Source organism: Mirounga angustirostris, unplaced genomic scaffold (assembly GCF_029215605.1).
Source record: "Mirounga angustirostris isolate CCGP_5_RB_7025 unplaced genomic scaffold, mMirAng1.0.hap1 SCAF_16, whole genome shotgun sequence".
Taxonomy (NCBI): domain Eukaryota; kingdom Metazoa; phylum Chordata; class Mammalia; order Carnivora; family Phocidae; genus Mirounga; species Mirounga angustirostris.
Window position 1 is genome coordinate 52,197,502 of NW_026991724.1, and position 25,053 is coordinate 52,222,554.

Consider the following 25,053-nt stretch of genomic DNA (forward strand, 5'->3'; position numbering starts at 1 on the left):
GAAATGGGGTTGGAGGCCAAGAAGTGATGTGTCCTTCATCCCACGTCCTGCTGTCTCTCCTCAATGATTCCCCTCGGCTTTCAGATGCCAGCCCCCCTTTCCAAATGCTCATCTCTTCTCCCAGCCAAGTGCACCCCGCCCCCCCTTGCCTTATCCCTCAAGCCTACCCCTCTCCTAAGGACATCAATATCCTTTTCTCTCCGCTCCCCAAGCTCCTCTGGCCCTCCCTCCACCCCTTAGGGCAACGATAAGCCGAGACTTTTGAGTTACTCTCTCCAGGGCCCCTTCCCTTCCCAGGCCTTGGCCTCCCAGCACTGTGGTCCAACCCTACCTCCGCTCCGCCCCCCTCATCCGGCAACCACAAAGCCAGACCTCTCCTTATACAGAAGGGTCCCGACCTTTCCTAAGGCCTTGGCCTAGACCTGGACCAGACCACTGACCTCTCTGCCCCACCTCCGTCCAGAGGGATCCTCCCCCCACACCGTCTAAAGCCGACGCCACTTCTCCCTCTCCTTAAACCTTTCCCCGGGCCCGCCTCCTAGCGTCTGGCCCCGCCCGCTAACAAACTTTGCCCCGTCCCCACCCCAGGGGGGGGTGCCCACCTCCTGCCCAGGCGCGCCCCCAGTCCAGCTGTAGCTCCCTCCTCCCATTTGCAGCTATTGTACTCCCCAGATGTGCATTCTGGTTCTAGACAGGTGGGCCTGTCTCCCCGACCACCCAATTTCCGATGGCCCCGCCCACCGAGCCCCCTGGGGACTTCCGTGACCACGCCCCTCGTGGTAGCCCCGCCTCCCAGGCCTCTCCTCAAACCCTGTCGGGTCCTACTGACTCTGGCCCTCGACTACCCTCTACCTGGCCCTCTCCTTCTGGCGGACGCCCCCCGGTGCCCCGTAGGGACCCGCTGCCGGCGCTCTCCCTTCCCCGCCGCTCTCTCGGCCGCCTGAGCGTCCCTCACGCCCGCTCCCCTGCAGCCGACCGACCCGGCGGAGCCGTGGGCCCGGAGCGTACGACACGCGCGCCACCCTCCAGTTTCCCAGCCCCGCGTCGGCGGCCCCACTTGCCTCTCGCCAGCCCCGCGTGCCACTGTCCTGCGCGTCACACCCGGAACCGCTCGGCGCCCGACCGCAGCCCTCAATTCGCGCCACGGAATTCGCGCGCAGACTTTGGCGGGCGGGGGCGGGGCCGTAACGAGGGGCGGGGCCCGGGCGTCGTCCGCGCCGCCGCTGCCTCCCGGAGGACGCTGGGAGTCGTAGTCTCCCGGACGGGAGGCTACAAGGAAAGGGGTGAAGTAGGGTGAGCCCTCCCGCAGGGCACTGTGGGAAACGGTCCGCGCCTTCCCTCGCTCTGGGTGGGCGGGTGTAGCTGCGGGTCTGAGAAGTGACTGGCGGGGAAAGAGGGAGATTCGGTGGAAGCCGCTGCGCGAGGCACGGCGGGAAGAGAGGCGGGAGGCCGCGCGGGGCATCCCGGGAGCAAGGGCCGGGCCTGGCCTCGGCGCGGAGCATTGTGGGAGGTGGACGCCGCTCCGGGGCGGGTAGGTGAGTGGGGAGGGGCGGGAAGGGTGCACATCTGGGGGAGGGGAGAGGCACAGCTGGGTGGGACAGCGGAGATGGGAGGGCCCGCGGCAGGAGGGGCTGGGAGGGCTTGGGGAGGCGGAAGCGGGTTGGGAGGGGCTGCACGGGGGCGGGGGGGAGGCGCAGCTGGACGTGGGGGAGCATCTGGGGTGATGAAGCCCATCTGAGGACGAGGGGCCATGTCTAGAACCAGAATGCACATCTGGGGAGTACAATAGCTGCAAATGGGAGGAGGGAGCTACAGCTGGACTGGGGGGCGCGTCTGGGCAGGAGGTGGGCACAGACAAGTATTGGTGACACTTCTGAGAATTGGCCACAAGTGAATGAGGCACACACTTGTGGGCGAAAAGTACATATTGGATGTGAGAAGGACATCTGGATATGGGAGCCTCTCGGAGGTAGGGGCTACAGCTGGATGTGACGACCCATGGGGTCACATCTGGGGCAACAGCTTTATATCGGAGACACATCCAGGGAGGAGGGAGCCACAGGTGCGTGAAGAATATGACTGGGGATGAGGGGTCCATGACTGGATGCGGGAGCACATCTGGACATGGAACATCTTTAGAAGAGGGCAAAAATGGATGTGAGTTACAGCCAAGTGTAGACACGTAGAAGGGGGGTTTCATATGAATGGGGGCATTAGAGGTTATGGCCAAGTATAGGAGATATATCCGGAGGGGGGAGGAGGTCTTAGCTGGAAGTTGGGAATACATTGGAGGTGTCCACCACTGAACTTAAGGGTTATATTTTGGGAGAGGGACCCCAACTGTACCTAGGGACACATCTACAGGGGCCAGAGCTGAAATCAGGGATCAGGATGACAGGCTCCAGCTGTCCCAGGAATAATGCAGAAATGGGAGAAAGCCAAAGATGGAGTGTAGATTCATATCTAGATATTAACGGGGGTGCATCCCGCCCTGGGCCCCACCTAGAAAGAGGCACCAGGACCAAAGAGGCAGGCGGAAAATGGAGGAAGTGGGATACCCCTGGTGGGGATGGGTCTGATATCCACATGACCTCCCTTCCACTCAGGCGCCCCAGGATGGAGTCCCCACCCAGCACGGCGGGGCAGGAGGAGCAGGAGCTGCGGGAGCGTGCCTTCTTCTCATGGGCCGAGTTCAGCCGCTTCTTCGACGCGTGGTGCCAGCAGCGGCTGGCGCTCTTCTTCGTCAAGAGCTCCATGCACCTGGCGCGCTGCCGCTGGGCCAGCGCGCCCCCGCTCTACACGCTCATCGACGTGCTCAAGTACAGCTACGTGCGGCTCGTGTGCAAGGACGTGCGCGCGCCCAGCCGGCCCACCGTGGGGTGCGTGAGCTGAGCCGTGCCCTGCTGGGGGGTGCTGGGGGGGAGGGGGAGGAGTAGGCAGAGAGCCCCCCACCAAGAGATGGGGAGGGAGAGATGCCTACCAAAATAGCTAAGTACACCTTGCAGAGAAGCCAAGACAGTCCCAGAGAAAGGCAGACAGCCAGTGAGCTGGAAGTACAAAGGCATGCACAGTGAGTGACAGGGCAGGCTCCAATTACAGACTTTAATAGGGACTTAGAGGCAGAGAGTGAGATGGACACATTGGAGAAAGCCAAAAAAAAAAAAAAAAAAAGACAATATTCCAGAAACATGGAGACATGGAGCCAGAGACTCCAGCCAGAACCAGAAAAATGGGTGAGAGCCAGGTTTGGGACACCTACAAAGAGGTCAGAGACAGAGCTGCAGAGTAAACCACAGGACAAAGAGAGAAAGACCCATCTGTTGATTCAGTAAATACAGGGCCAGGTCCCACATGGGGGCTAAAGATACTTCATTGGGGTGAGAAGGTGTTGAGCAGGATAGACAAATCCCCTGCCCTCCTGGCATGTTCAGACTGAACAGGAAGGCTGACATTATATGAACAAGCTCACAAATAAGCTCCCTATAAGTGTAACACTACAAGGGGCAAATGAAAAATCCATGAGAGAGCTAGGAGATACACTCAGCTGGCCAAGGAAGTTTTAATCGCGCCCCCCCCCACCCCCAGTCTTAAACCAGAGCCCTGTCCATAAAATGTTCGGTTTCCGGCTTTTCTTGAAACATGGGAAGAGGCTGAGCCCACGTTCTTGTGTGGCAGACGGCCACTGCAGTTAGATGGGGCATTGGCGCTCAGGTTTGCCCCAGACCCCACCGCTCCCTGTTACCTCACACTTAGCCCTGCCACTTCCGTGTTTCGCCTGCCTGGTCTCTATAGGTGCGCATGAGTTTCAGACCCTTGGTTGGAGAGCCATGGGCAAGAACGGGGCGCTTAAAATCAGGCTCTGCCTTCAGGCCGCTTGAGACTGGCCCCAGCACTTCCGGGGTGGGTGTCTTTGGGCAACAGAAATCACATCTCTGAGTGGGGTTTCTCCTCTCTGAAATGGGGTTCTCGCAGAGCTGTTGGAAGGTTACCGTGAGACCAAGCACAGGGAGGCACTTCCCCGGTGCCTGGAACGTGGGGCGGCTGGGTAAATGACAGCTGTTCTGCAAGTCAAGAGCACAAACTCGGGAGCCGCCAGGCTTGCCTCAAGCCCCAGGCCTGCTGGGATTAGCCAGGGACACTGAGCAAGTGACATCACCTTTCTGGGTCTCAGTTTCCTGACTTGGAAAATGGAGGAAGTGATGGTAATGACCGATCCCAGGTTTTGTGAGGATTAAATGAGCTGATACATGCAAATCGCCCTTCGAACAGAGATTCTCGCCGTAGTCACTGAAACATTTATTGAGAGATTACTGTTCTTGGTAGTTTACTCCCTGCTTATCTAGAAACAGAGACTCAGAGGTCAGGAAGCAGAACAGGATCAAACACACACATCATCACAGAGAAATCTAGAACGTTTGAGCTTGTGAGTGGCTTAGGCCCAATCTGGACTCTCTCTTTGTTAACAAAACCCAATTCGAAGTAACAAACACTTATTGAGCACCTACTGTGTGCATGCTCTTTGCTGGGCATTTGGAGCCTGCTGCTCTTGAGCAGCTGAGAACCTAATAGAGGAGAAAAAGACCAAAAAAAAAAAAAAATTGGAAATCAGGGCTCACAATTGTGAGAGAGAAGAAGTTAGAGAGTGGGAGGGAGGAGGGAAAAGAGGAGTGGTCAGCTCAGCTCCACCTGAGAGCTTACAGGGTGCTTCTGGAAGGCTTCCTGGAAGAGGTGACCAGTAAATGGAAACTTGAAGGATTCTCTTTGTTTATACATTTATATATGTATGTATTTGACTTAAACACATGGCACTTGCTATGTGCAGGCACTGTCCCCAGTGCTCTGCAATTATCAGAGGGAGACAGGAGGGGCTGAGAGCAGGGGCAGCTCTGGGGTAGGATGATCCCTCCCGGGGCCTTGTCGGGGACAGACTGGAGGAGAGAGACGGGAGGCCAGCCAGGAGGCTGGGGCCAAGGGGCCTGAGAACACACCTCAGAGCTTTCTCCCTGGCCACTCCAGCCCCCTTCCCCAGACGTTGCCCTGCAACCTCCCCCAAATCACCATCCCGCCTCTTCCCCCTCCGGCTCCAGCCCTCTGCTCTGCACAACCCCCAGCCTCTCTCAGCGCTTCCCTCTCTAGAATACACACACCAGCCTTTGAAAACACAAAGAGCTTGAGAACCTGAAAGATCAAGAAAAAATGGGTACATGGAGAGCAAAACAGCTCAAAGTGATGGTACTTTTAGAAGAAGAAAAATGGGGGAAATAGCAGGCTCGTTTTTATTAAGTGCTTACTGTGCACCAGCCCCTTGTCTAACTATTTTGCGTAACATAATCCTCTTCTGTACTCTCGATGAACCTACGAGGTGGTATTCTTATTAGCCCTAATTGCTACATGAGAAAATGAGCACAGAGAGGTAAAAGGAATTTCCCAAGATAACCCAGCTGCCAAGAGGGGGAAACCAGGATGAGGACCCACACAGTTTGACCACAAAGCCCATGTTTTTGGTCCCCTCTCTCTTCCCTCCCCTACCCCTCGTCTTTATTTCAATCATAGATTATTGATATGAGAGTCAAATGTGGTCCTAGGTGCCATGCTGTTTGTCCATCCGAGAGCTTTGTTTCAAGCACCTGCTATGTGCAAGGGTGAATGTGTTTTTAGATCACGGGAGTTTCAGTGGAAGAGCACCCCATTCAGTGAAGAGCATGCATTACAGATGGGCATCCATCAGATCCTCACCCCAATGTGTGATGAAATCTGCCTGGGGATGGTCAGAGAAGGCTTCCTGGAGGAGGTGACGCTGCTTCTGAGTTGTGAAGGAGGAATAGGAGCTAACTAGAGGAAAAGAAGGGAGAAGGATGTTTCATGAAGAAGGAAAGAACTGAGTAGGGTTGCTGGCAGTGGGAATGGGGAAACGTGGATGGTCTGATGAGTTTTAAGGCATGATAGGCAGGCCTGGGTGCTGAGTGGCCTGATGTAATGGGCGCAGTGCCTGGGTGCCTGGGGTTCCTACAACGAGATTCTGTCATTCCTCATCATCTATTTACCGAGCGCCTCCCAGGGGCCAGGGGCTGTTCTTAGTGCTGGGACTATAGCAGTAGGCAAAACAGATTCCTGCCCACATGGAGTTCACATGTAGAGGTGGGTGGCATTCTTCTCCCCAGCTGGGTGTAGAGAAATGCAAAAATAGTGTGCTGAGGCCACAGTAGACAGTTATGTGAGGTACAGGGACCCCAGGGGATGTGCTATTCTCTGGCAAGATGCACAGCTTCCCAGAGGTGTGGCCTCCCCTGAGTGGGGGCTTGTTCTAAAGCCTGAACCAAAAGAGTCAGCCAAAAGAGGCCAGGCCAGAGAGTTTCACAAGAGCCCGCGAGTTAGCCAGGGGAAACGTGTCAGGTAGAACCCTGTGAACGGGCCATGGTTTTGGTAAATCAAAAATGGCTGCATGTCGGAAATGTCTTTTGGTTCCACCTAACACCTCTAGGGTGGCTCCACATTTGTATTTTATTTATAATGATTTGGAGACTTAGACTTTTTCTAATTTCGCATTATTTTTGTTGCTTTAAATAAGGCAAAAAGTCTCAAGCTTTTTATGTAGATTTAAAAAATCTAGCAGGCTCCTGGTTTTCCTTTACCTCCTGCATGGAGCAGAAAAGGGACGTGTCAAGGATCCCCTTCTGGTTTAACAAAGACAGTTCTTAAGTATTTATACTGGAGAGTGTTGGGGTAGGTTCTGGGGAGGCTCACCCTTCTCTGGGGCCATTTGGAAACAATTTAGGAGCATTTTAGGGCATGCTACTCATTTACCGCCTGTGAGTCACCCTTCTTAATTACTTGCCAAGCCCTGGACAATCTATGTTACAAGGGCTGACAAGCTGTGAGGACCTTGGGCCAAATCCACCCTGCAGCTGTGTTTTGGTTTTTTGTTTGTTTGTTTGAAGATTTTATTTTATTTATTTGACAGAGAGAGACACAGCGAGAGAGGGAACACAAGCAGGGGCGAGTGGGAGAGGGAGAAGCAGGCTTCCCGCAGAGCAGGGAGCCCGATGCGGGGCTCCATCCCAGGACCCTGGGATCATGACCTGAGCTGAAGGCAGACGCTTAACGACTGAGCCACCCAGGCGCCCCTGCAGCTGTGTTTTGTAAATAAAGTTTTATTGGAACACAGCCAAGCCCATGCATTGACATACCATCTATGGCTGTTTTCACAGTACAGCAACAGAGTCTGTTTACCGTCTGTCCTTTTGCAGAAAAAGAGTGCCAATCCCTGCTCTATGAACATAAGCCTCCTACGCAAAATGCCAATATCATTCCTCATGGAGAAACACGGAACCTCCTTTCAGAAAGCAGATGTCAATAATAAATATTATTATCATGGAAATGCACCCTGATTCCCCTCTCCCCCCCCTCCCCCGCCCCTGCATTCTCTTTCATTTTTTACAATGCTGGTTGTAGCTCCCTGATCGATTTCAGCTAATGGGTGGGCCATGCCCTGCAGCTTCAGGGCCTCTGTCCTAGACAGGCTCTTGCTCACACACAGACAGACAAAAGAGTTGGGTGTCATCAAAGCGTTGTTTGTAAAAAGGGAGGAGAGGAGACAACATGCAGTTGGCAGAGGGGGCACCTGGCTGGCTCAGTCGGTTGAGCATGCGACTTTTGATCTCGGGGTTGTGAGTTCGAGCTCCACCTTGGCTATAGAGATGACTTAAATAAAATCTTAAAAAAAGAAAAAAAACCACCATACAGTTGGCAGAGTTGCGAGTGGCATATTAGGCAGCAAAAGGAATGAACCAATGCTGAAAAGCTGATGAGTGAGAAAGCAAGTTGCAAGAGTATATAGAGAGAGTGGGGTTAGTTTCCCATTGCTATTGTAACAAAGTATCACAAATGTGGTGGCTTAAAACAATGCAAATGGGTGATCTTAGAGCTCTGAGGGTCATCAGTCCAGCACCAGTCTCACGGGGCTAAAATCGAGGTGTCTGCAAGGCTGGTTCCTTCTGGAGGCTCTAAGGGAGAATCTTCGAGAGGCGCCGGCATTCCTGGCTTGTAGCCTCTCCTAGGCTTGCTGCCCCTCCAGCAGAGAAGCATCTTTCTCTCTCTCTCTCTCTCTCTCTCTCTCTCTCTCTCTCTCTGAGTTTGACTTGCCTCTCTGGCTTCTTGCTTCTGTCTTCCCCTTTTAAGGACCCTTGGGGGTACACTGAGCCCACCTGGATAATCCAGGATCATCTCCTCATCTCAAGACCCTTAATTTAATCATATCTGCAAAGTCCCTTTTGCAGTGCACGGCAATGTTTGCACAGCTCCAGCAACTAGGACGTGAACATCCTTGAGGGGCTCTTCTGCCTACCATTCGCTAGAAAGGAAAAGTTTCCTAAGTAAACTTTTTAAAAGCGTAACACACATGAAGAAAAGCACACGCATCATAATGTATGCAACTCAGTGAATTTCTCCCAAACAAAATGCCCATGTAACCAATACCCAGAACAAGGGAATACACGTGCCCAGTGCCAACCTCCCCATAGTGTTAACCACTCAAGGGTAACCACTCCCCGGTCTCCTAACAGCAGAGGCCACCTTTGCCTCTTATGGAACTTGCGATAAACCTGACACGGGGTGGCTTGTCATCTTTCACACAGCGGATCTGCGAGATCCGACCACGTTGCTGGCAGCAGTAATGGCTTGTCCATTCTTACTTTTGGTCAGGGTCGTATTTGAGGATATAGCCTTACTTATTTTCCTGCCCTCCTGGTGGATGTCGGGTTGTTTCAAATACCTGGCTGATATGAACAGGGCTGCTGTGAACATTCTAGTACAATCTTTGGGTGCCCATCTTCAGGCATTTGTCTTGAGTGGAAATACTGGGTCACGGGGAGACACGTGATCCGCATTAACAGATACTGTCACACGGTGACAAGTGACAAGTAAACTCCGATCGACGAGAAGTTAAGTGTGGCGCTTTCTCCACATCCTGGTCTGTGCTTTTATTTGGTCATTCTGGCGGTGGGTAGTGGCATTTCCTGGGGCTTTTCATTCGTATTCGCTAGATGACTGATGAGTTTGAGCACCTTTCCGTGTATACGAGCTTTTAAAACCTGGGAACCTACCTTCCACTGTTTATGGGTACCCAAAAACACACAGGAAAGGCTAGATACCCAATTTGGGAAGTGGCTACTTTGGGGGACCGAGGAGGACTTTGGGGGGACAGAGTCCCCAGAGGCCCTCAACTTGCCATGCTGGTCTTGCCAAATGTGAAGTGGATACAGGAGTCTCTGAAGTGTTTTATTTCTTACAGTTGTTTGAGGTAAATAAAATATCCCTTCGCTTTTGATAGAGACGGGGCGGTAGGCACAGAGGGGCAGCCAACACGGGGGCTGGCTACGTTGCAGACACAGTTAAGTGCTGTCCATACATCCACTCTTTCAATCCTCACAACAACCCCAGGAGAAAGGTCTGGTGCCGATGATCTCCCTTTCAACATAGGAGGAAACTGAGGCACAGAGGCTTGAAGGGACTTGCCCGAGGTCACGCAGCTGACAGATTCGGAAGGCCCTCTCTCTTCTCGATGCTTGCAACAGTCCTTAATTTTAGAGGAAATAATAATTAAAAAGGAAGAGAGAGAGAGAGCAGGAGGACGAGGGCAGAGGGTGATGTGACGGCGGCGGTGGTCGTTCTCCCGCAGGCCCCCCCAGCCCGGCTGCCCGGCCTTCATCATCGTCAAGCTGAGCCCGCTGCGGGACCGCCTCGTGGTGACGGAGTGCCAGCTGACCCACTCGCACCCGGCCTGCCCGCTCGAGTTCGCCTACTACTTCCGCCCGGGCCACCTGCTGGCCAACGCCTGCCTGCCGGTGCGCACCACCAACAAGATCTCCAAGCAGTTCGTGGCGCCGGCCGACGTGCACCGCCTGCTCTCCTACTGCAAGGGCCGCGACCACGGCGTCCTGGACGCCCTGCACGTGCTCGAGGGGCTCTTCCGCACCGACCCCGAGGCCAAGGTGGGGTCTCGGGAGAGGCAGGCGGGGGCGGGGGAGAGCCCCGCCCGAGCCTCACGGGTCATTCATTCATTCATTCATTCATCCGCCCACTCATCCATTCGCTCCTTTCATCCTTCCCCCTCGCCCCCATTCGGTCATTCACTAAGTGCCCACTGCGGCCTGGAGGGGGCCGCAGCCTGCCAGACACCCGTGGTCCCCGCCCGCAGGGACCCCTTGGGGGTGCTGCACCGCCCGGTAGGGTAGCCCCCGGCCACACGTGACTGTTGAGCACTCGCAATGTGGCCAGTAGGACCGAGGAACCGAATTTTAAATTTTATTTCACCTTAACTCCTTGAAATTTAAAGAGCCACTCCTGGCTATTGGCTACCTTGCAGAGGAAGCTGCTAGAATCACCTTGCAGTTGTAGTGGGGGACACCAACAAGAGACAGACACACGCAACTGTGATAAAATGTCAGGAGGGTTGGGGCGAGGAAGAAGAGGTGACAGAAAGTGCCATGTAGAAAAACCGAACCACACACATAGAAAATGCGCAGATGAGAAGTGCATAGTTGGAGGAATGTCCACCAAGTGAAAACAGCCCTTCCCCACCACTCAGATCAAGACTCAGAAGAGAGGGTCACCTTTGTCACCTAAGGAGATGGAGTGAGGAGTAGTGACAAGGAGAAGAGGGTGAGGACATGGAGAGGGGCAGTTAGTTGTAAGGGTGCTATTTTAATTTTTTTTTTTTTAAAGATGTTACTTATTTATGTGAGAGAGCACAAACCGGGGGGGAGAGGCGGAGGGAGAGGGAGAGGGAGACGCAGGTTTCCTGCTGAGCGGGGGACCCAATGCGAGACTCCATCCCAGGACCCTGGGATCATGACCTGAGCCGGAGGCAGATGCTCAATCGACTGAGCCACCCAGGTGCCCCTGTAAGGGTACAATTTTAATCTGAGTGGTCAGGGAAGATCTCGCTAAGGAAATGCTGGTGAAGCAGAGGAGGCAGAATGGAGGCAGGAGACCCCCATTCTATCTTCAGAGGGACAGGAGTTCCAGGCAGAAGGAATAGCCAGTGCAAAGGTTCAGAGGCTGGAGCACTCCCACTGTTCCTCCAAGAGGAATCTTTCTGCTGCTTTCATCCAACTTCAGAGCTGGGGTGGATGTGCAGGGAGGAAGTGGAGGGAGGGGAGAAACTAGGTTCTCCCCCTGGCTGTGCTTTTCTCTTACGTATGGGAGAATCCCAACCCCGGGTAGTGGTGCAGTGTGAACCCACTCTCCAGAATCAGGTCCAGAGCACTCCCCCCACCTCCATCTCATGCTCAGGAACCAGCCGTGATTCAAGCCACCAACACAAACCCAGCCCTCTATCCACACATCATATGGATCATTTTAGTTCACATTATCAAGCACTGACTAGGTGCCAAGCACTACCCTAAGTGCTTTGCGTGTTATAATTCATTTAAATCGCACCAAAGCGTGTTGAGGAAGGAGGCCACCATTCTCCCTTCCATTTTATAGACAAGGAAACTGAAGCACAGAGAGGTCAAGGAATTGGCCCGGGGTCACACAGCTACTTAATGATGGAGCTGGACTTCAGACCTACACAGTCTGGATCCAGGGCCGTGCTCTTCACTGCTCGGCTATTCCCCAGTTTAGAAATGAGGCTCGGGCCCCTTCCCATCAGGGCTAGCCTCCGGAGAGCTGAGGGTCCCAACCAAGTCAGTTTACTGCTCTGTAAAACGGGGCTACACGTGCCACTGGTCTTCGCTGAGCTATTCAGTTCTCCACTATCCACCGTCAAATAAATAAGCCTTGGCTGTCTTCCCCGCAGACACCTATGTAGGGCTGCCCCCGTGAGAAGCCGCTCATCGACAAACAAAAGCCTTCAAGGTCAAGGGATTGTCCTTTTAACTTCCAGTTTGGAGGCTGCCATAGAATCCAGGCTAAACCAAGGTTGCCTCCTGGGTCCGTCTTTGGGTCCACCTTAATCCTTTTAAAGGAAACAAGGAAGGGGTTCCTGAACATCAAGAGAGAGACCAGTGAAAGGATTATTCCTTTTTTTTTTTTTTTAAGATTTTATTTATTTATTTGACAGAGAGAGAGAGAGCGCGAGAGAGGGAACACAAGCAGGGGGAGTGGGAGAGGGAGAAGCAGGCTTCCCGCCGAGCAGGGAGCCCGATGCGGGGCTCGATCCCAGGACCCCGGGATCAGGACCTGAGCCGAAGGCAGACGCTTAACGACTGAGCCACCCAGGCGCCCCTCTTTTTTTTTCAACATTTAAATATTGACTTTTTGAATACGTAACACGTTCACATGCTTCTAAATCCAAAAGGTACGAAGTTTCAAAAGGTGAAAAGTCCCCTTGTCACCTCCTGTCCCTCAGGTCCCCTCCTCAGAGGCCACCAGAGTATCTGTTCTTCATACATCTTTCTATTCTATGGCTCTGGGCTACCGGGGGGAACTTTCTATGATGATAGAAATGACCTGTGTCCCCTGGACTCATGTAGCTCTCAAGCATCCACAATGTGGCCAATATGATGGAGGAACTGGATTTTTAATTTAATTTAATTAATCGCAATTTAAACAGCCACTGGCTTCACACTGAACAGCCCCACCCCATAGGTATACAGGGAAATTTGTCTTTCATTTTCATTTTATTTCCACTTGCTCCCCTCCTCCAGCATATTAGACATCCTTTTTTTTTTTGCACCTTGCTTTAGATGTTGGGGCTGGCCATATGTCAGCATCTTTCGTTTCTTCCTCTGGGGCTGGTCATCTTTAACTTCTTGCCTGCGGGGGTAAGGGCCAAGCTGCCAGCTTCTGGGAGCCACATGGGGGAAGAGCGCTGGGGACCTGGCTTTGGGGCAGCAAGATGCATGGACACCCTGTCCCTCATCAGATGGACCCGTTGTCCCCAAGGCCAGCAGCACTTCCTTTTTTTTTTTTTTTTTAAGATTTTTATTTATTTATTTGAGAGAGAGAGAACATGCCCATGAGCATCAGGGAGGAGCAGAGGGAGAAGCAAGCTCTCCGCTGAGCGGGGAGCCCAATGCGGGACTCGATCCTAGGACCCTGGGATCATGACCTGAGCCAAAGGCAGACGCTTAACCGACTGAGCTACCCAGGCTCCCCGGCCAGTGGCCCTTTCTATTCTACCCTTTTCACAGAATAAACCTCCAGCCACCTGGGAGTGAGAGGAAACTTGACCTTAGAGGTCTACCTGCTTCTTTTATTTTTTTATTTTTTTTATTTTTAAAGATTTTATTTATTTATTCATGAGAGAGAGAGAGAGAGAGGCAGAGGGAGAAGTAGGCTCCCAAGGAGCAGAGAGCCCGATGTGGGACTCGATCCCAGGACCCTGGGATCATGACCTGAGCCGAAGGCAGACGCTTAACCATCTGAGCCACCCAGGCGCCCAGTCTACCTGCTTCTTAAACAGCCATCGACTTGTCTATTTTAACCTCCCCGCACTGCCTAGCGCTGCCAATTCCTTTTGAAGATGCTACTATCCGTCCTCAGCATTTTGCAGTTGCTGGCTCAGGAATCATGGGGTTCAGGGTTTGGCTTTTGTTTTGCAGGGGATGGGGGGTGGGGAGTGGCCATCTTGTCCAAATGCTTGCCGGCTTCCCAAATTTGGTTCCTGTTGTCTCTTTTCCTATTGCTCCTGTCTTTAAAAAAAAAAAAAAAAAGTCCTTTTCTATGGAAACCTCTACTTGAGGTTCAGGGAAGATAAAGTTAGAGTCTGGCCAACCTGTCACCTTTACATGGCAGTTTCGGGTGGCTCTTTTCAGTCATGAGATATATTGAACGAGTTCTGTATTATTACTATGTTAGGATAATAATTCTTTATCTGGTCCCAAGACGAGGCTAAGCAACAACCAGATATTATGCTCTCTGCTTCCCAGCAGTCTCATGTAGGAGGGATGACTTTGTTTTTTGGTTTGGTTTGGGTTTTTTGGTTTTTGGGCTTTCTTTTGTAGTTGCTGCTTTGTTTTTGTTTGTTTCTGTTTTGGAGGGGTTACTTTGAAAAGCTGAATGCCTGGGACCCCCTGAGTGTCGGTGACCCACTTGGTCCTGGGAGGGGGTCCAGCAAGACTAGTGTACCCAAAGGCCACTGCCACAGTTTGTGGGCAAGACTGAGTAGCTGCTTCAACGAGGGAGGTGTTAAGACCTTTTATAATCTGCCCCGAGGCTGCGATGATGTGCTGCGGTGTTAGTTACATCTCCATCGCCTCGTTTGTGGCAGGCTCTAGGGTAATCGGCAAGCTTTCTGGGCAGAGATGGAGCTTGCACAGAGATGTTGGACCTTCTGTCATGGGTGTGCTTCGCCTTCTGAGAAGGAGGACCGTTGATCTGAGTGTGCCACTTTTATGAATAGTGAAAGGTAAACTGGTACAGTCACAGTGGAGGGCAACTGGGCAATGTCTATCAAAATGAGCACTTGGGCCCCTCTCCCACTGCTGGGAATTTATGCTTCACAGGTGCGGGTGACTTAGAAGGTTAATCACCTATTTTCTGGGTCCTAGAGTAACAGCTAGAAACTGGTTTTATTTATCTTGTGAGGTGCCAAGAGCTTTCTCTACATTCCAGCTGTGCCGTTTACTGGCCGTGGGACATCCAACAAGGTGCGACAAGTTACTTCTCCAAGCCTTAGTTTGTTCGTCCGTAGAATGGGGATAAGAATAGGTACTACTTCATAGGGTTGTTGTGGGAGGATTAAGTGTGTGTATGTGCGTGTCTGTGTGAAAACAGTTAAGTAGGAAGCCCTGTATGGGTAGCTATTTAGGTATTATTTTTATTCCCTCAAGTTTTTCTTCGGGCCAGTCTGGAGAATAGTACCGTTCCGATCACATGGAAACAGGGGTGTGGATGGAGAGCGTTTCGTGGCGTGGTTTCTGATGTTCACATTTGTGGAATCCACCATCTGTGGTTGACGCATCCCAGTGTCACCGATTTGTGTGTCTGAGGTGACACCTGCCCTCAGGTGAGCCCTCATATCTGCCAGCCACCTGCCCTTGAATCAGGCCTGTGGGATCACTTTCGTGAAGGCCAAGGGGGTACAGCGGTCAGGAGCGCGGACTCCAGGCCCAAGCGGCCGTGGGTTCGAATTCCAGCCCTGCCACTTACTACCTGCGAGTGTACGCCTCTCAGCTGAAGGTTGTGTGACTGGACTGTTCCTGGAGCCTCAGCCAGTCCAACAGGGCAGGACTCAGGCCTGCCTCCGTGCCTCTTCTCTCTTCAAGGTCACACATAGCGGCCCACAAGAGGCTCTCAGTCAACGCTGCTTAATGAACTAATGGCTGGGCAAGAAAAGCTTCCGTGCCCTCTTTAGAAAGAAAACCACAGGTCAGAAATCGAAATTATCCCTTAAAGAATGGAAGTCGGCTTCTAACTCATCAGGGGCTTGCCTGCTCTGGAAAAGTCTCGAGCTACATACATTTTGCTGTATTTCCTTTTCCTACTCCTGACTCCCCAGAAGAAACAGACGCGAACTCAAGACTATAGAAACGTGTCACTCTTTTTGTTATACTTAGGACTACTTTTATCTTGGCGGTAATTTCTCCACTAGTGCTGTCTAAAGGAACTTTCTGTGATGGTGCCAATGTCCTGTATATGCAGCATTCAGGAGAGGAGTCTCTAGCCCCGTGTGAAATAGGACTAGTGCGACCAATGAACTGAATTTTTCTAGGTTGTCAAATATTAATTAATTTAAATGTAAAGACGGGATGCCTGGGTGGTTCAGTTGGTTAACCGTCTGCCTTCTGCTCAGGTTGTGATCCCAGGGTCCTGGGATCGAGCCCGCATCGGGCTCCCTGCTCAGCGGGGAGCCCGCCTCTCCCTCTGCCCCTCCCCCTGCTTGTGCGTGCGCGCTCTCTCTCCGACAAATAAATAAAATCTTTTTTAAAAATTTAAACGTAAATAGCTACATGGGGCTAAGGCGACCAGCTTGGACAGAGCAGTTCTAGATTGAGACATTAGCAGAGATAAATTAAAGTAATCGTAGGTGTAAAAATTCATGATGGTTGGAAAAAAATCATAGTGGGATAGTAACTAATCCAGTGGTAGGTTTTCTAGGCTTTTTCATAAAATATAGTGAATTCTAATACGAGTTAAGATGCTGAATATAGAATTTCTGGGGTGGGAAAGCAATTTACTTGTTTTTTTGGAACTCTACTAGTCCTTTCTTTTTTTTTAATTAGAGGATTTTTTTTCTTTCCCCTTGAAAGCTGAGAATGATGCAGTGCTTTTTTTTTTTTCCTTAAGATTTATGGATTCATTTTAAAGAGAAAGAGCATGAGAGAGTGCAAGCAGGGGAAAGGGCAAAGGGAGAGGGAGCATCTCCATCAGACTCCCCACTAAGCGGGGAGACTTACTCGCGGCTCAATCTCACAACCCCGAGATCATGACCTGAGCCAAAATCAAGAGTCGGACGCTTAGCCGACTGAGCCACCCAGGTGCTCTGATGCAGTGCTTTTCAACCATCTGGTAGGATGAGGTTGGATGATGGCAGAATGGTTTGTGGCGAGATCCGTGCTTACATGATTCAGATCCTGGTTGTGCAGCTGCGGGCCAGCCCTGACAGGGACCAGCAGAAGGAGTCCAATCGCCACCTGCCTGCCCCATTCAGTGGTTTTCATGCATGATGATGCCAGAGAGGCTGAGGTCAAGGAGGATGAGAGGGACAGAAGATGAGGTCCACGAGCCTGATGGCCCAGCCCACAGCGTGGTGGGAAATCTGGGTGGTCCTTGAAGTGGGATGCGAAGTCCCAGGAGAGGAAAGGTTTTCAGCCAGGGGAGGGGGTGATCTGATCAGAAGTTTTGAAAATGAAATGGAGATGGGGCTGGTTGGGGGGCAGTGGGAATCAAGTGTGGCTCTGGGCTGCCAATCTCCAGGGACACTGGAGACGTCCAATGGGCCATGTTCCTGCCGAGGCAGTTCAGTAGATGGATCTAGAGGCTGGAGATACAGAACTGGGAGTTATCAGCTGAGAGATGAGGAAGGCCGTGTGACCAGATGAGATCACCTTGGCAGAGCCTAGAGACAGGAAAGAGGAGAAGAGAAGCCAGGACGGGCTCTGCGGCTCAGCAACATTTAGAAGTGGAGCAGAGGTGGAAGAGGACAAGCAAAAGATACCACATGGGAGATGCCTGGGAGGAAGGAAGACAGCCAGGAGTTTCCAGGGTGACAGAAGCCAAGAGAGATCAAAAAGGGGGCAGGCTCCCTGTACTCAGTGCTGCTGAGAGATAAGTAAGACAGAAATAATAGCGGGATTAGATACGCACCAAGCTTTGGACACAAATGATCTCATTTTAGCCTCTCCATGGCCGTGGTCGATAGACATTACCTCAATTTTGCAGCCAAGGAAAGTGAGACTCAGGCCAGGGTCCCCACAGCTAGTAAGAGACAAAGTGAAGATTCAAAATTAGACTCTTCCCTGGACTCCAGAGACATGGCGAGGGGATATTGCCGCACACTGATGAATGCATTCATTCAGGATGTATCGAGCCGTGACTGTGGGTGCCATTCCAAACATTGGGAATGCAAAACACAACATCCTTAACCTTGTGGCGCTTCCATCTTAGGAAGGGCAAACAGACGATAAGCAAATCAGCAAATAAAGAGGTGACATGCTCCAGGGTGGTCAAGTGCCATGGCCAACAGTGGCTAGAGAGAGCTGGGGTATTTGCTTAGAAGCGATGGTCAGGGCGGACCTTTATGAGGACATGATCTTTGAGCAGGGGTGATAATGGTAGTAATGATGAACGCTTTGAGAGCACTTACTATTGGTTGAACATTAATATATTTGTGCCAGGCAGCCAGGAGTTTCCAGGGTGACAGAAGCCAAGAGGGATCAAAAAGGGGGCATTAAGGGCGCCTGGGTGGCTCAGTTGGTTAAGCGACTGCCTTCGGTTCGGGTCATGATCCTGGAGTCCCGGGATCGAGTCCCGCGTCGGGCTCCCTGCTGGGCAGGGAGTCTGCCTCTCCCTCTGACCCTCCCCCCTCTCATGTGCTCTCTCTCTCAAATAAATAAATAAAATCTTAAAAAAAAGGGGGGGGGAGCATTAAAATGCTTTAGTGCATTTCGTCCTTCCAGTCACAGAGATACTCTCTCTTCATTTTACAGATGGGGTGGAGGTCAGGGAAGTCGCCGGAAGCCACACGGCCAGGGTCTCAGCCCAGGCAGTCTGGCTTTAGACCCTAAGCTGGACCTGACCTTCCGAGCATGAAGGAATGAATTTTCAGTTCCCAGAAGGGGAAACTGGGGGAACAAGGAGGTTGAGGAGGAAACTGAGGCTCAGAGAGGTTAAGTCACAAGGTTCGAGAGCGGTGGGGACGGGACTCAAACCTAGACGATCTGGCCTCAAAGTCCTTAGTGCTAGACCAGTGACTCTCAAACTGGAGCGCGCGTGGGAATCCCCGCAGGGCTTGTCAGAGCGCCGACTGTGGGGCCCTCAGCGTTTCTGACTCGGCAGGTCTGGCAAGGCCTAAGAACATGCATTTCTGTCAAGATCCCAGCAGGTGATGCTGCCGCTCAAGGCCTACACTTTGCGACTTTCGCTCTAGACCGCCTGTCCGCGCATGAAGGAATGAATACCCAGTTCCCAGTAGGTACAGCGAGGCTCAGAGAGGCTGTCCCGTGCGCAGAAATCACACAGCTCTTAGACGGCGGTGCCGGACCTCACACGCGGGCGATCGGCCTCCGGAGGTCGCGTTTTTTTTTTTTTTTTAAAGATTTTATTTATTCATTTATTTGAGAGAGTGAGAGAGAGAGAGCACATGAGAGGGGGGAAGGTCAGAGGGAGAAGCAGGCTCCCCGCCGAGCAGGGAGCCCGATGCGGGACTCGATCCCGGGACTCCAGGATCATGACCTGAACCGAAGGCAGTCGCTCAACCAACTGAGCCACCCAGGCGCCCAAGATTTTTTTTTTTTTAAGATTTTATTTATTTGCGAGAGAGAGAGAATGAGAGACAGAGAGCGCGAGAGGGAGGAGGGTCCGAGGGAGAAGCAGGCTCCCCGCTGAGCAGGGAGCCCGATGCGGGACTCGATCCCGGGACTCCAGGATCATGACCTGAGCCGAAGGCAGTCTCTTAACCAACTGAGCCACCCAGGCGCCCCTTTTTTATTTATTTATTTGAGAGAGAGAGAATGAGAGAGAGAGAGAGAGCACATGAGAGGGAGGAGGGTCAGAGGGAGAAGCAGGCTCCCCGCTGAGCAGGGAGCCCGATGCGGGACTCGATCCCGGGACTCCAGGATCATGACCTGAGCCGAAGGCAGTCGCTTAACCAACTGAGCCACCCAGGCGCCCCTTTTTTATTTATTTATTTGAGAGAGAGAGAATGAGAGAGAGAGAGAGAGCACATGAGAGGGAGGAGGGTCAGAGGGAGAAGCAGGCTCCCCGCCGAGCAGGGAGCCCGATGCGGGACTCGATCCCGGGACTCCAGGATCATGACCTGAGCCGAAGGCAGTCGCTTAACCAACTGAGCCACCCAGGCGCCCAAGATTTTTTTTTTTTTTAAGATTTTATTTATTTGCGAGAGAGAGAATGAGAGACAGAGAGCGCGAGAGTGAGGAGGGTCCGAGGGAGAAGCAGGCTCCCCGCTGAGCAGGGAGCCCGATGCGGGACTCGATCCAGGGACTCCAGGATCATGACCCGAGCCGAAGGCAGTCGCTCAACCAACTGAGCCACCCAGGCGCCCCGGAGGTCGCGTTTTTAACCATTCCCCGGCACTGCCTCCTGCCGGTCGGCAGAACCGGGGCGCGCAGGCATGAACGGATTCCCACTGCCCCCCGTGGGGGTGGGGGGACCAGGGACCCGGGAGCCGCCGGGCGACCCCCGGCGTCCCCTGACCTCTTTCCCTGCCTCCCCCTCCCGCTCCCCCCCCCCGCCCGCAGGTGAAGCTGGTGTTCGTGGAGGACCAGGCGGTGGTGGAGACGGTGTTCTTCCTGACGTCGCGCACGCGGGCGCTGCTGCGGCGCTTCCCGCGCATGCTCCTGGTGGACCGGCTGCCGGGGCTGCAGGGCGCGCTGGACCTGCTGGCCGTGCTGTGCGTGGACGGCGCGGGCCGCGCGCGCCAGGCCGCCTGCTGCGTGGCGCGCCCGGGCACGCCGAGCCTGCTGCGCTTCGCGCTGGCCTCGCTGCTGCAGAGCGCGCCCGACGTCAAGGGCCGCGTGCGCTGCCTGACGGCCGGGCCCGAGGTGGCGGCGCAGCTGCCCGCCGTGCGCCAGCTGCTGCCGGGCGCGCGCGTGCAGATCTGCCGCGCGCAGGGCCTCGAGACGCTCTTCAGCAAGGCGCAGGAGCTGGGCGGCGCCGGCCGCGAGGACCCGGGCCTGTGGCCGCGCCTGTGCCGCCTGGCCGGCGCGGCGTCGCCCGCCGCCTACGCCGAGGCGCTGGCCGAGCTGCGCGCGCACGGCCCGGCCGCCTTCGTGGACTACTTCGAGCGCAGCTGGGCCCCGCGCCGCGACATGTGGGTGCGCTTCCGAGCCTTCGAGGCGGCCCGGGACCTGGACGCGTGCGCCCTGGTGCGCGGCCACCGCCGGCGCCTGCTGCGCCGCCTGAGCCCCTCGCGCAGCGTGGCGCAGTGCCTCCGCGACCTGGTGGCCATGCAGTGGGCCGACGCGGCCGGGGAGGCGGCGCCCGAAGGCCCGGACGCTGGGGGGCCGTGGCCGGAGGGCGAGCCGGGGAGGGGAGCCCCCGTGGAGGAGAGGGTGAAGGGCCTGGAGAGCGGGGACTGGGGAGGGGCCCCGAAAGAAGGCAGTATTTGGAGAGGCGCCCCGTTGGAGAAGGAGTGGCCCCGAGGTTTGGAGGCCAGAGACCGGCGAGGGGCTCAGTTAGAAAGTGAGATGGGGAGAGGCTTGCAGATCCAAGACTGGAGAGAGGTCCAGTTGGAGAACCAGAAAGCGAGAGGGCTAGAAGAGAGCGTTTGGAGAGGGTCCCAGCTGGAGAACGAGCCGTGGAGAGGACCAGAGATCAGAGACTGGAGGGGGGCCCTGTTGGAGGGTGAGAAAGATAAGGGACCGGAAGGTTATGTCCGGAGAGGCGCCCGGCTGGAGGACCACGGGCTGAGAGGATTGGAAGGGTATACCTGGAGGACGGCCCAGCTGGAGGATCGAAGGATCAGGGTGCTGGAGACCACAGACCGGAAGGGGGCCCCGTTGGATTGTGAGAGGGCCAGGAGTGTTGAAGGGAGCCCCTGGAGGGGGGCCCAGCTGCATGATGAGAGGGCACGTGGGCTGAAACCCAGAGAGTGGAAGGGGCCTCAGGTGGAAGCTGAGAAGGGAAGGGGGTTGGAGGTCAGGAACTGGAGGGGGCGCCATTTGGAGAAGCCCAGGGAGTTGGTCCCTGAGAATGGAGACCAAAGGGGACCCCAGTGGGGAGATGAGAGGCAGAGAGGGCCAGAGATTGGAGAAGAGAGAGGAGTGAGTTTGGGGGTCAAAAGAAGAAGGGACCTGGAGGATGTAGTTCTGGTCCAGCTGGGGGACACAAGGATGACAGGCCTGGAGAATGGAGAGGGAGCCCCATCTGTAGGCCCCAAGAGCAGAGGAGGACAAGGGATGGAGTGTGGGGGCACAGGAGGGAGGTGTCTAGGGCTGGGGAACGGGGTCATGTGTGGCACCCCGGTGGCGACGGTGTTTGAGGGTGATCTAGAATGGGCAGGGACAAGGAGAGTCTACCTGGCCACTGGGGAGAGCCTGCAGGAAGGGGGTGAAGAAGAAGGTCCAAGGGAACCGAAGAGGCCTTGCTGCCCCTCGGCAGAGGAAGAGGTGGACTGGGAGCCCCTGGCCAAGTTCCGGGCAGCCTGCGGGCCAGAGCTGGCAGACTTGGTGGCCGAAGAGCTGGCCTTTGCCAGGCAGCACGGTACCCGGGGTTTCCACTGGACTGGAGCTGGGTTTGCTCTTAAGGATGGCACCTCGGACTTCTTCCTGGACAGGGCTCTGACCCGCTGCAGCTGCTCCATCCACGCCGCCCGGCGTCTGCCCTGCCGACACCTCTTTGCAGCACGCCTCCTCACCGGGGCAGCCTTATTCCACATGGACCTGCTCAGGGATTGCTGGGGGAGAGCCCCAGAGCCCTGACCCTTCAGGTCCCTGCCTGCCACCCTCCGCTGCGAGGTTGGGAGGGCATTCTTCGATCCCAAAGATAATAGGGCTGAGGCCAAGGAGGCCACCCCAGTCCCTCTGGCTACCTCCTGTGTCATCCAGGGACCTCACCTTGGCCGTTTACCTCTCTGGGTGTGAGGGGGGCGGCTGACAATGGTCTCCGAGGTCCTGGAGCCACAGTGTGGAAGATGGTGGTGGCCAGGATGGCTTCTGAGGGCTTCCCTCAGGAGAGGAAATGTGTGATGAGACGGGGGCAGAAGGAAGGAGGCTACAAAGCTGGGGGAGGGGAAGACACCAGGACATGGGGAGAGCCCAGGCAGGAACAGATGGTCACTCCAGAGAGTGCAGGGGTGAAGGAGAAAAGCAAGGGGGACTGTAGGAGGACAAGTGGGGGGTGGGGGGAGGAGAGAAACTAGCAGGGAGATAAGCAGAGGAGAGAGGACAAGAGGAGAGGCAGAAATGGGGAAAAGCAGAGGGAGGCAGGGGAGAAGGAGGCCAGGGTGGAGGACAGAGGAAAAAAAAAAACACACACACACACGGAAAGGAAAGGTATGGGAGATGGGGAGAGAAGGAACAAGAGGGGAGTGATTTGAGAGTCTCGAAAGCCCAGAGGCTTGGATCCCCTTGACCTTCTGGTTGGTCATTCCCAGAAGAGACTGAATGAGAGGGGGGGTCTGGGGGGATGGGCTGGAGGCTCTCCAGTGGAAGAGGGGAACAGTCTGGACTATTGTGCTTCAGGACTGGAATAAAACAGTATTATTTTGGTTTCTGCACTGAGTTCCTGGCTTTTCGGGGAGAGAGGGGAGGCCTAGACTTGGAGAGAACCTGAGGCGCTCCAACATTTCTTCTTCCATTCTATCAATAAGACCTCCTGGGGCCAGATGGAGTGGAGGGGCCAAAAGAATCCATCTCCCCCCAACAGCCCTCTTCCTCCCTCATCTGGACCAGTATCCCAGCGTGGCAAATGAGTAGTCTGGGCCAATCTCAGCCACTGTACCAGTGAATGGTTTAAGAACGGGCGTGTGACCCAATCCTGGCCAATGGGCCTGCTCAGGGTGGGGGGCTTCTAAACATGCTCTCAATCCTAAGAAGCCCCAGAATGGGATGGTCAGGCCCAGACCTGCTTGCGAGCATCTTGATAGAGCGTGAGAATGAAGCCAGTGCTGAGGGTGGCAGAGCTAAGAGATGCCCTCTATGATCACCCCGAACACCCTGGGAGGTGGGCATGGCACCCGTTTCCTAGCTATGGAAATTAAGTCGGAGAGATTCAGTGACTTGCCAAAGGACACACAACAGGGGGTCCTCCCCAACTCAAACCTCCACCCCTGCACTTTTCCTCCCTCCCTCCCTCCCTCCCTCTCTCAAGACAGATTGAGAGCGCGCATGGCAGGGGGCTGCACAGGGAGAGGGAGAGGGAGAATCTTAAGCAGGCTCCACACCCAGCATGGAGCCCTACACAGGACTTGATCTCACGACCCTGAGATCATACCCTGAGCTGAAATCAAGAGTTGGGCACTTAACCGACTGAGCCACCCAGGCGCCCCATATATGTCCCTGCATTTCCAACGGCTCTCATTAGGCAGCGAGTAGGGATGGAGTCGTGCAGGGCTGGCTCCCCATTCTGCTCTATCACAGCACTTGCTGAGGCTTCCCCTCTCTGAACCTTAGTGGCTTCATGTGGAAAATGGGGATAATACTAACTCACCAAGGCTGGCTGGAGAATTGAAAATAATGTGCTTATACTGTCTAGTACGTGCCAAGCACATCGGTAACTGGTTGTTATTATGTATCAGCCTTCCTGCTTTCTTTGAGAGACTGAAAGTGTGCGTTAACGTTTGGTGACGCTCCATGGGGAGGGGCTCCCCATTTATTTGTTAGCCCGGATCAACATCATGACAGGTATCAGCCAGGCTACCGGGAATGCGCCACGCACATTGGGGCGACCGGAAGCGCTTCTGCCCCGAGATCCCCCGGTGAATGGAGGCTCCCGTGAACCGCAGTGCACCTGGCCGGAAGGGTGAAGATCGCAGCACTAAGTGGGGTGGGGGCAGCGATAGGGAGGTGGCGAAGTCTGGGGAGACACCGAAAGGCACCAGGGGAGCCGGCGGTCTCGACCGTCCGTGGTTGAACAGGGACTCCCTTGCTGCGTCTCCCCCTCCTCGGCTAATGGTCTCGCCCGATCCCCGTTCCCGTGGGCCACCCCGGGACATACCAAGTTTCCAGCACAGGGGTGGGAGGAGTGGGCCTGGGTAGGGCAGGGACGTTTCGCCGGGCGGGACCACTGATCCGGGGGTAAATGCTGGGAGGGGGGGGAGGGGGCGCGGGGTAAAGGGATCCAAACAGTTGGAAGAGGAGAGGCCTTCAGGAGACACTAGTTTGAAAGGTGGGGCGGGGCTTGGAAGACCTCTGCGGAGAAAAGAAGGCGGGGCCTCTGGATGGATGGGCGGTTCACCGGGTGGGGACGCGGGAGGTAGGGGTGGGCGGGCTCACTGTGTGTCCGGGTGAGGGGGATGGAACTGGTTGGGAGAGACCCTTGCTTGTGTGGGGAGATTGGGGCAGTGCTTGCGGGTGACCTCTGCGTGTACGAGTAGGGAGGGTCCGGGTGAGTGTGTGCGTCGGGAACAGGTTTGAACTGTGCCTGGAAGCAGGAGTTGGATTCTGAGGCTCTGAGGGCATATCCGATGTGGAGGAACGACACGTGCTAGTGCTGCTTGGCGGAAGAGTTAAGGGCCTCCTTACAGAAGGAGAGGCTGCCGCTGGAATGTAAGGACCACAGGCACAAACATCGAGAATGATGCTGGAGAGTGTGCGGGGGCATCTCAAGGGGGACTGACGCTGTCCCAGGGTGCTGGGGAGCCATGGGATGGCCCTGATTAGGAGAGGGGGCAAGATCAGCCCTGAGTGAAGAAAGCCTTCTGGGGCCGTGTGGGGGATGGACTAGAGTGGGGAGACCGGAGGCGAGGAGGCCTGAGAGGAGTCTGGG

General features: G+C 54.7%; 2 protein-coding genes across 11 annotated transcripts in view; one reads left to right on the forward strand and one right to left on the reverse strand.

Moving 5' to 3' along the window:
* Window positions 1-1,325, reverse strand: part of LOC123855819 (calcium-binding protein 5) — a 48,530-nt gene extending 47,205 nt beyond the window's left edge. For all 6 annotated transcript variants that reach the window (XM_064581208.1, XM_054511487.2, XM_054511486.2 and 3 more), the window contains exon 1: window positions 1,062-1,325. The gene's annotated coding sequence lies outside the window, so the exon portion shown is untranslated. The remainder of the gene's footprint in view (window positions 1-1,061) is intronic.
* On the forward strand, window positions 1,325-24,321 carry ZSWIM9 (zinc finger SWIM-type containing 9). Of its 5 annotated transcripts, none has more exons than XM_045891851.3 (4): window positions 1,325-1,531; window positions 2,607-2,879; window positions 9,677-9,989; window positions 19,866-24,321. In XM_045891851.3, exons 2-4 carry the CDS (start codon window positions 2,617-2,619, stop codon window positions 22,044-22,046), a joined length of 2,757 nt encoding a protein of 918 aa, XP_045747807.2. In that variant the 5' UTR covers window positions 1,325-1,531; window positions 2,607-2,616; the 3' UTR covers window positions 22,047-24,321. The 5 variants fall into 5 exon arrangements, with proteins under 5 accessions (XP_045747807.2, XP_064437280.1, XP_064437281.1 ...); XM_045891852.3 differs by having other exon boundaries at window positions 1,391-1,535; XM_064581209.1 differs by lacking the exon at window positions 1,325-1,531 and adding an exon at window positions 1,803-2,062.
* Window positions 24,322-25,053: the final 732 nt, after the last annotated feature.

Excerpts from the sequence above, each read along its gene's own strand:
- ZSWIM9 (XM_045891851.3), top strand. The coding sequence starts at position 2,617 with ATGGAGTCCCCACCCAGCACGGCGGGGCAGGAGGAGCAGGAGCTGCGG. Across the intron at positions 2,880-9,676 it reads CCCAGCCGGCCCACCGTGGG|GCCCCCCCAGCCCGGCTGCC; the intron begins GTGCGTGAGCTG and ends GTTCTCCCGCAG. Across the intron at positions 9,990-19,865 it reads GCACCGACCCCGAGGCCAAG|GTGAAGCTGGTGTTCGTGGA; the intron begins GTGGGGTCTCGG and ends CCCCGCCCGCAG.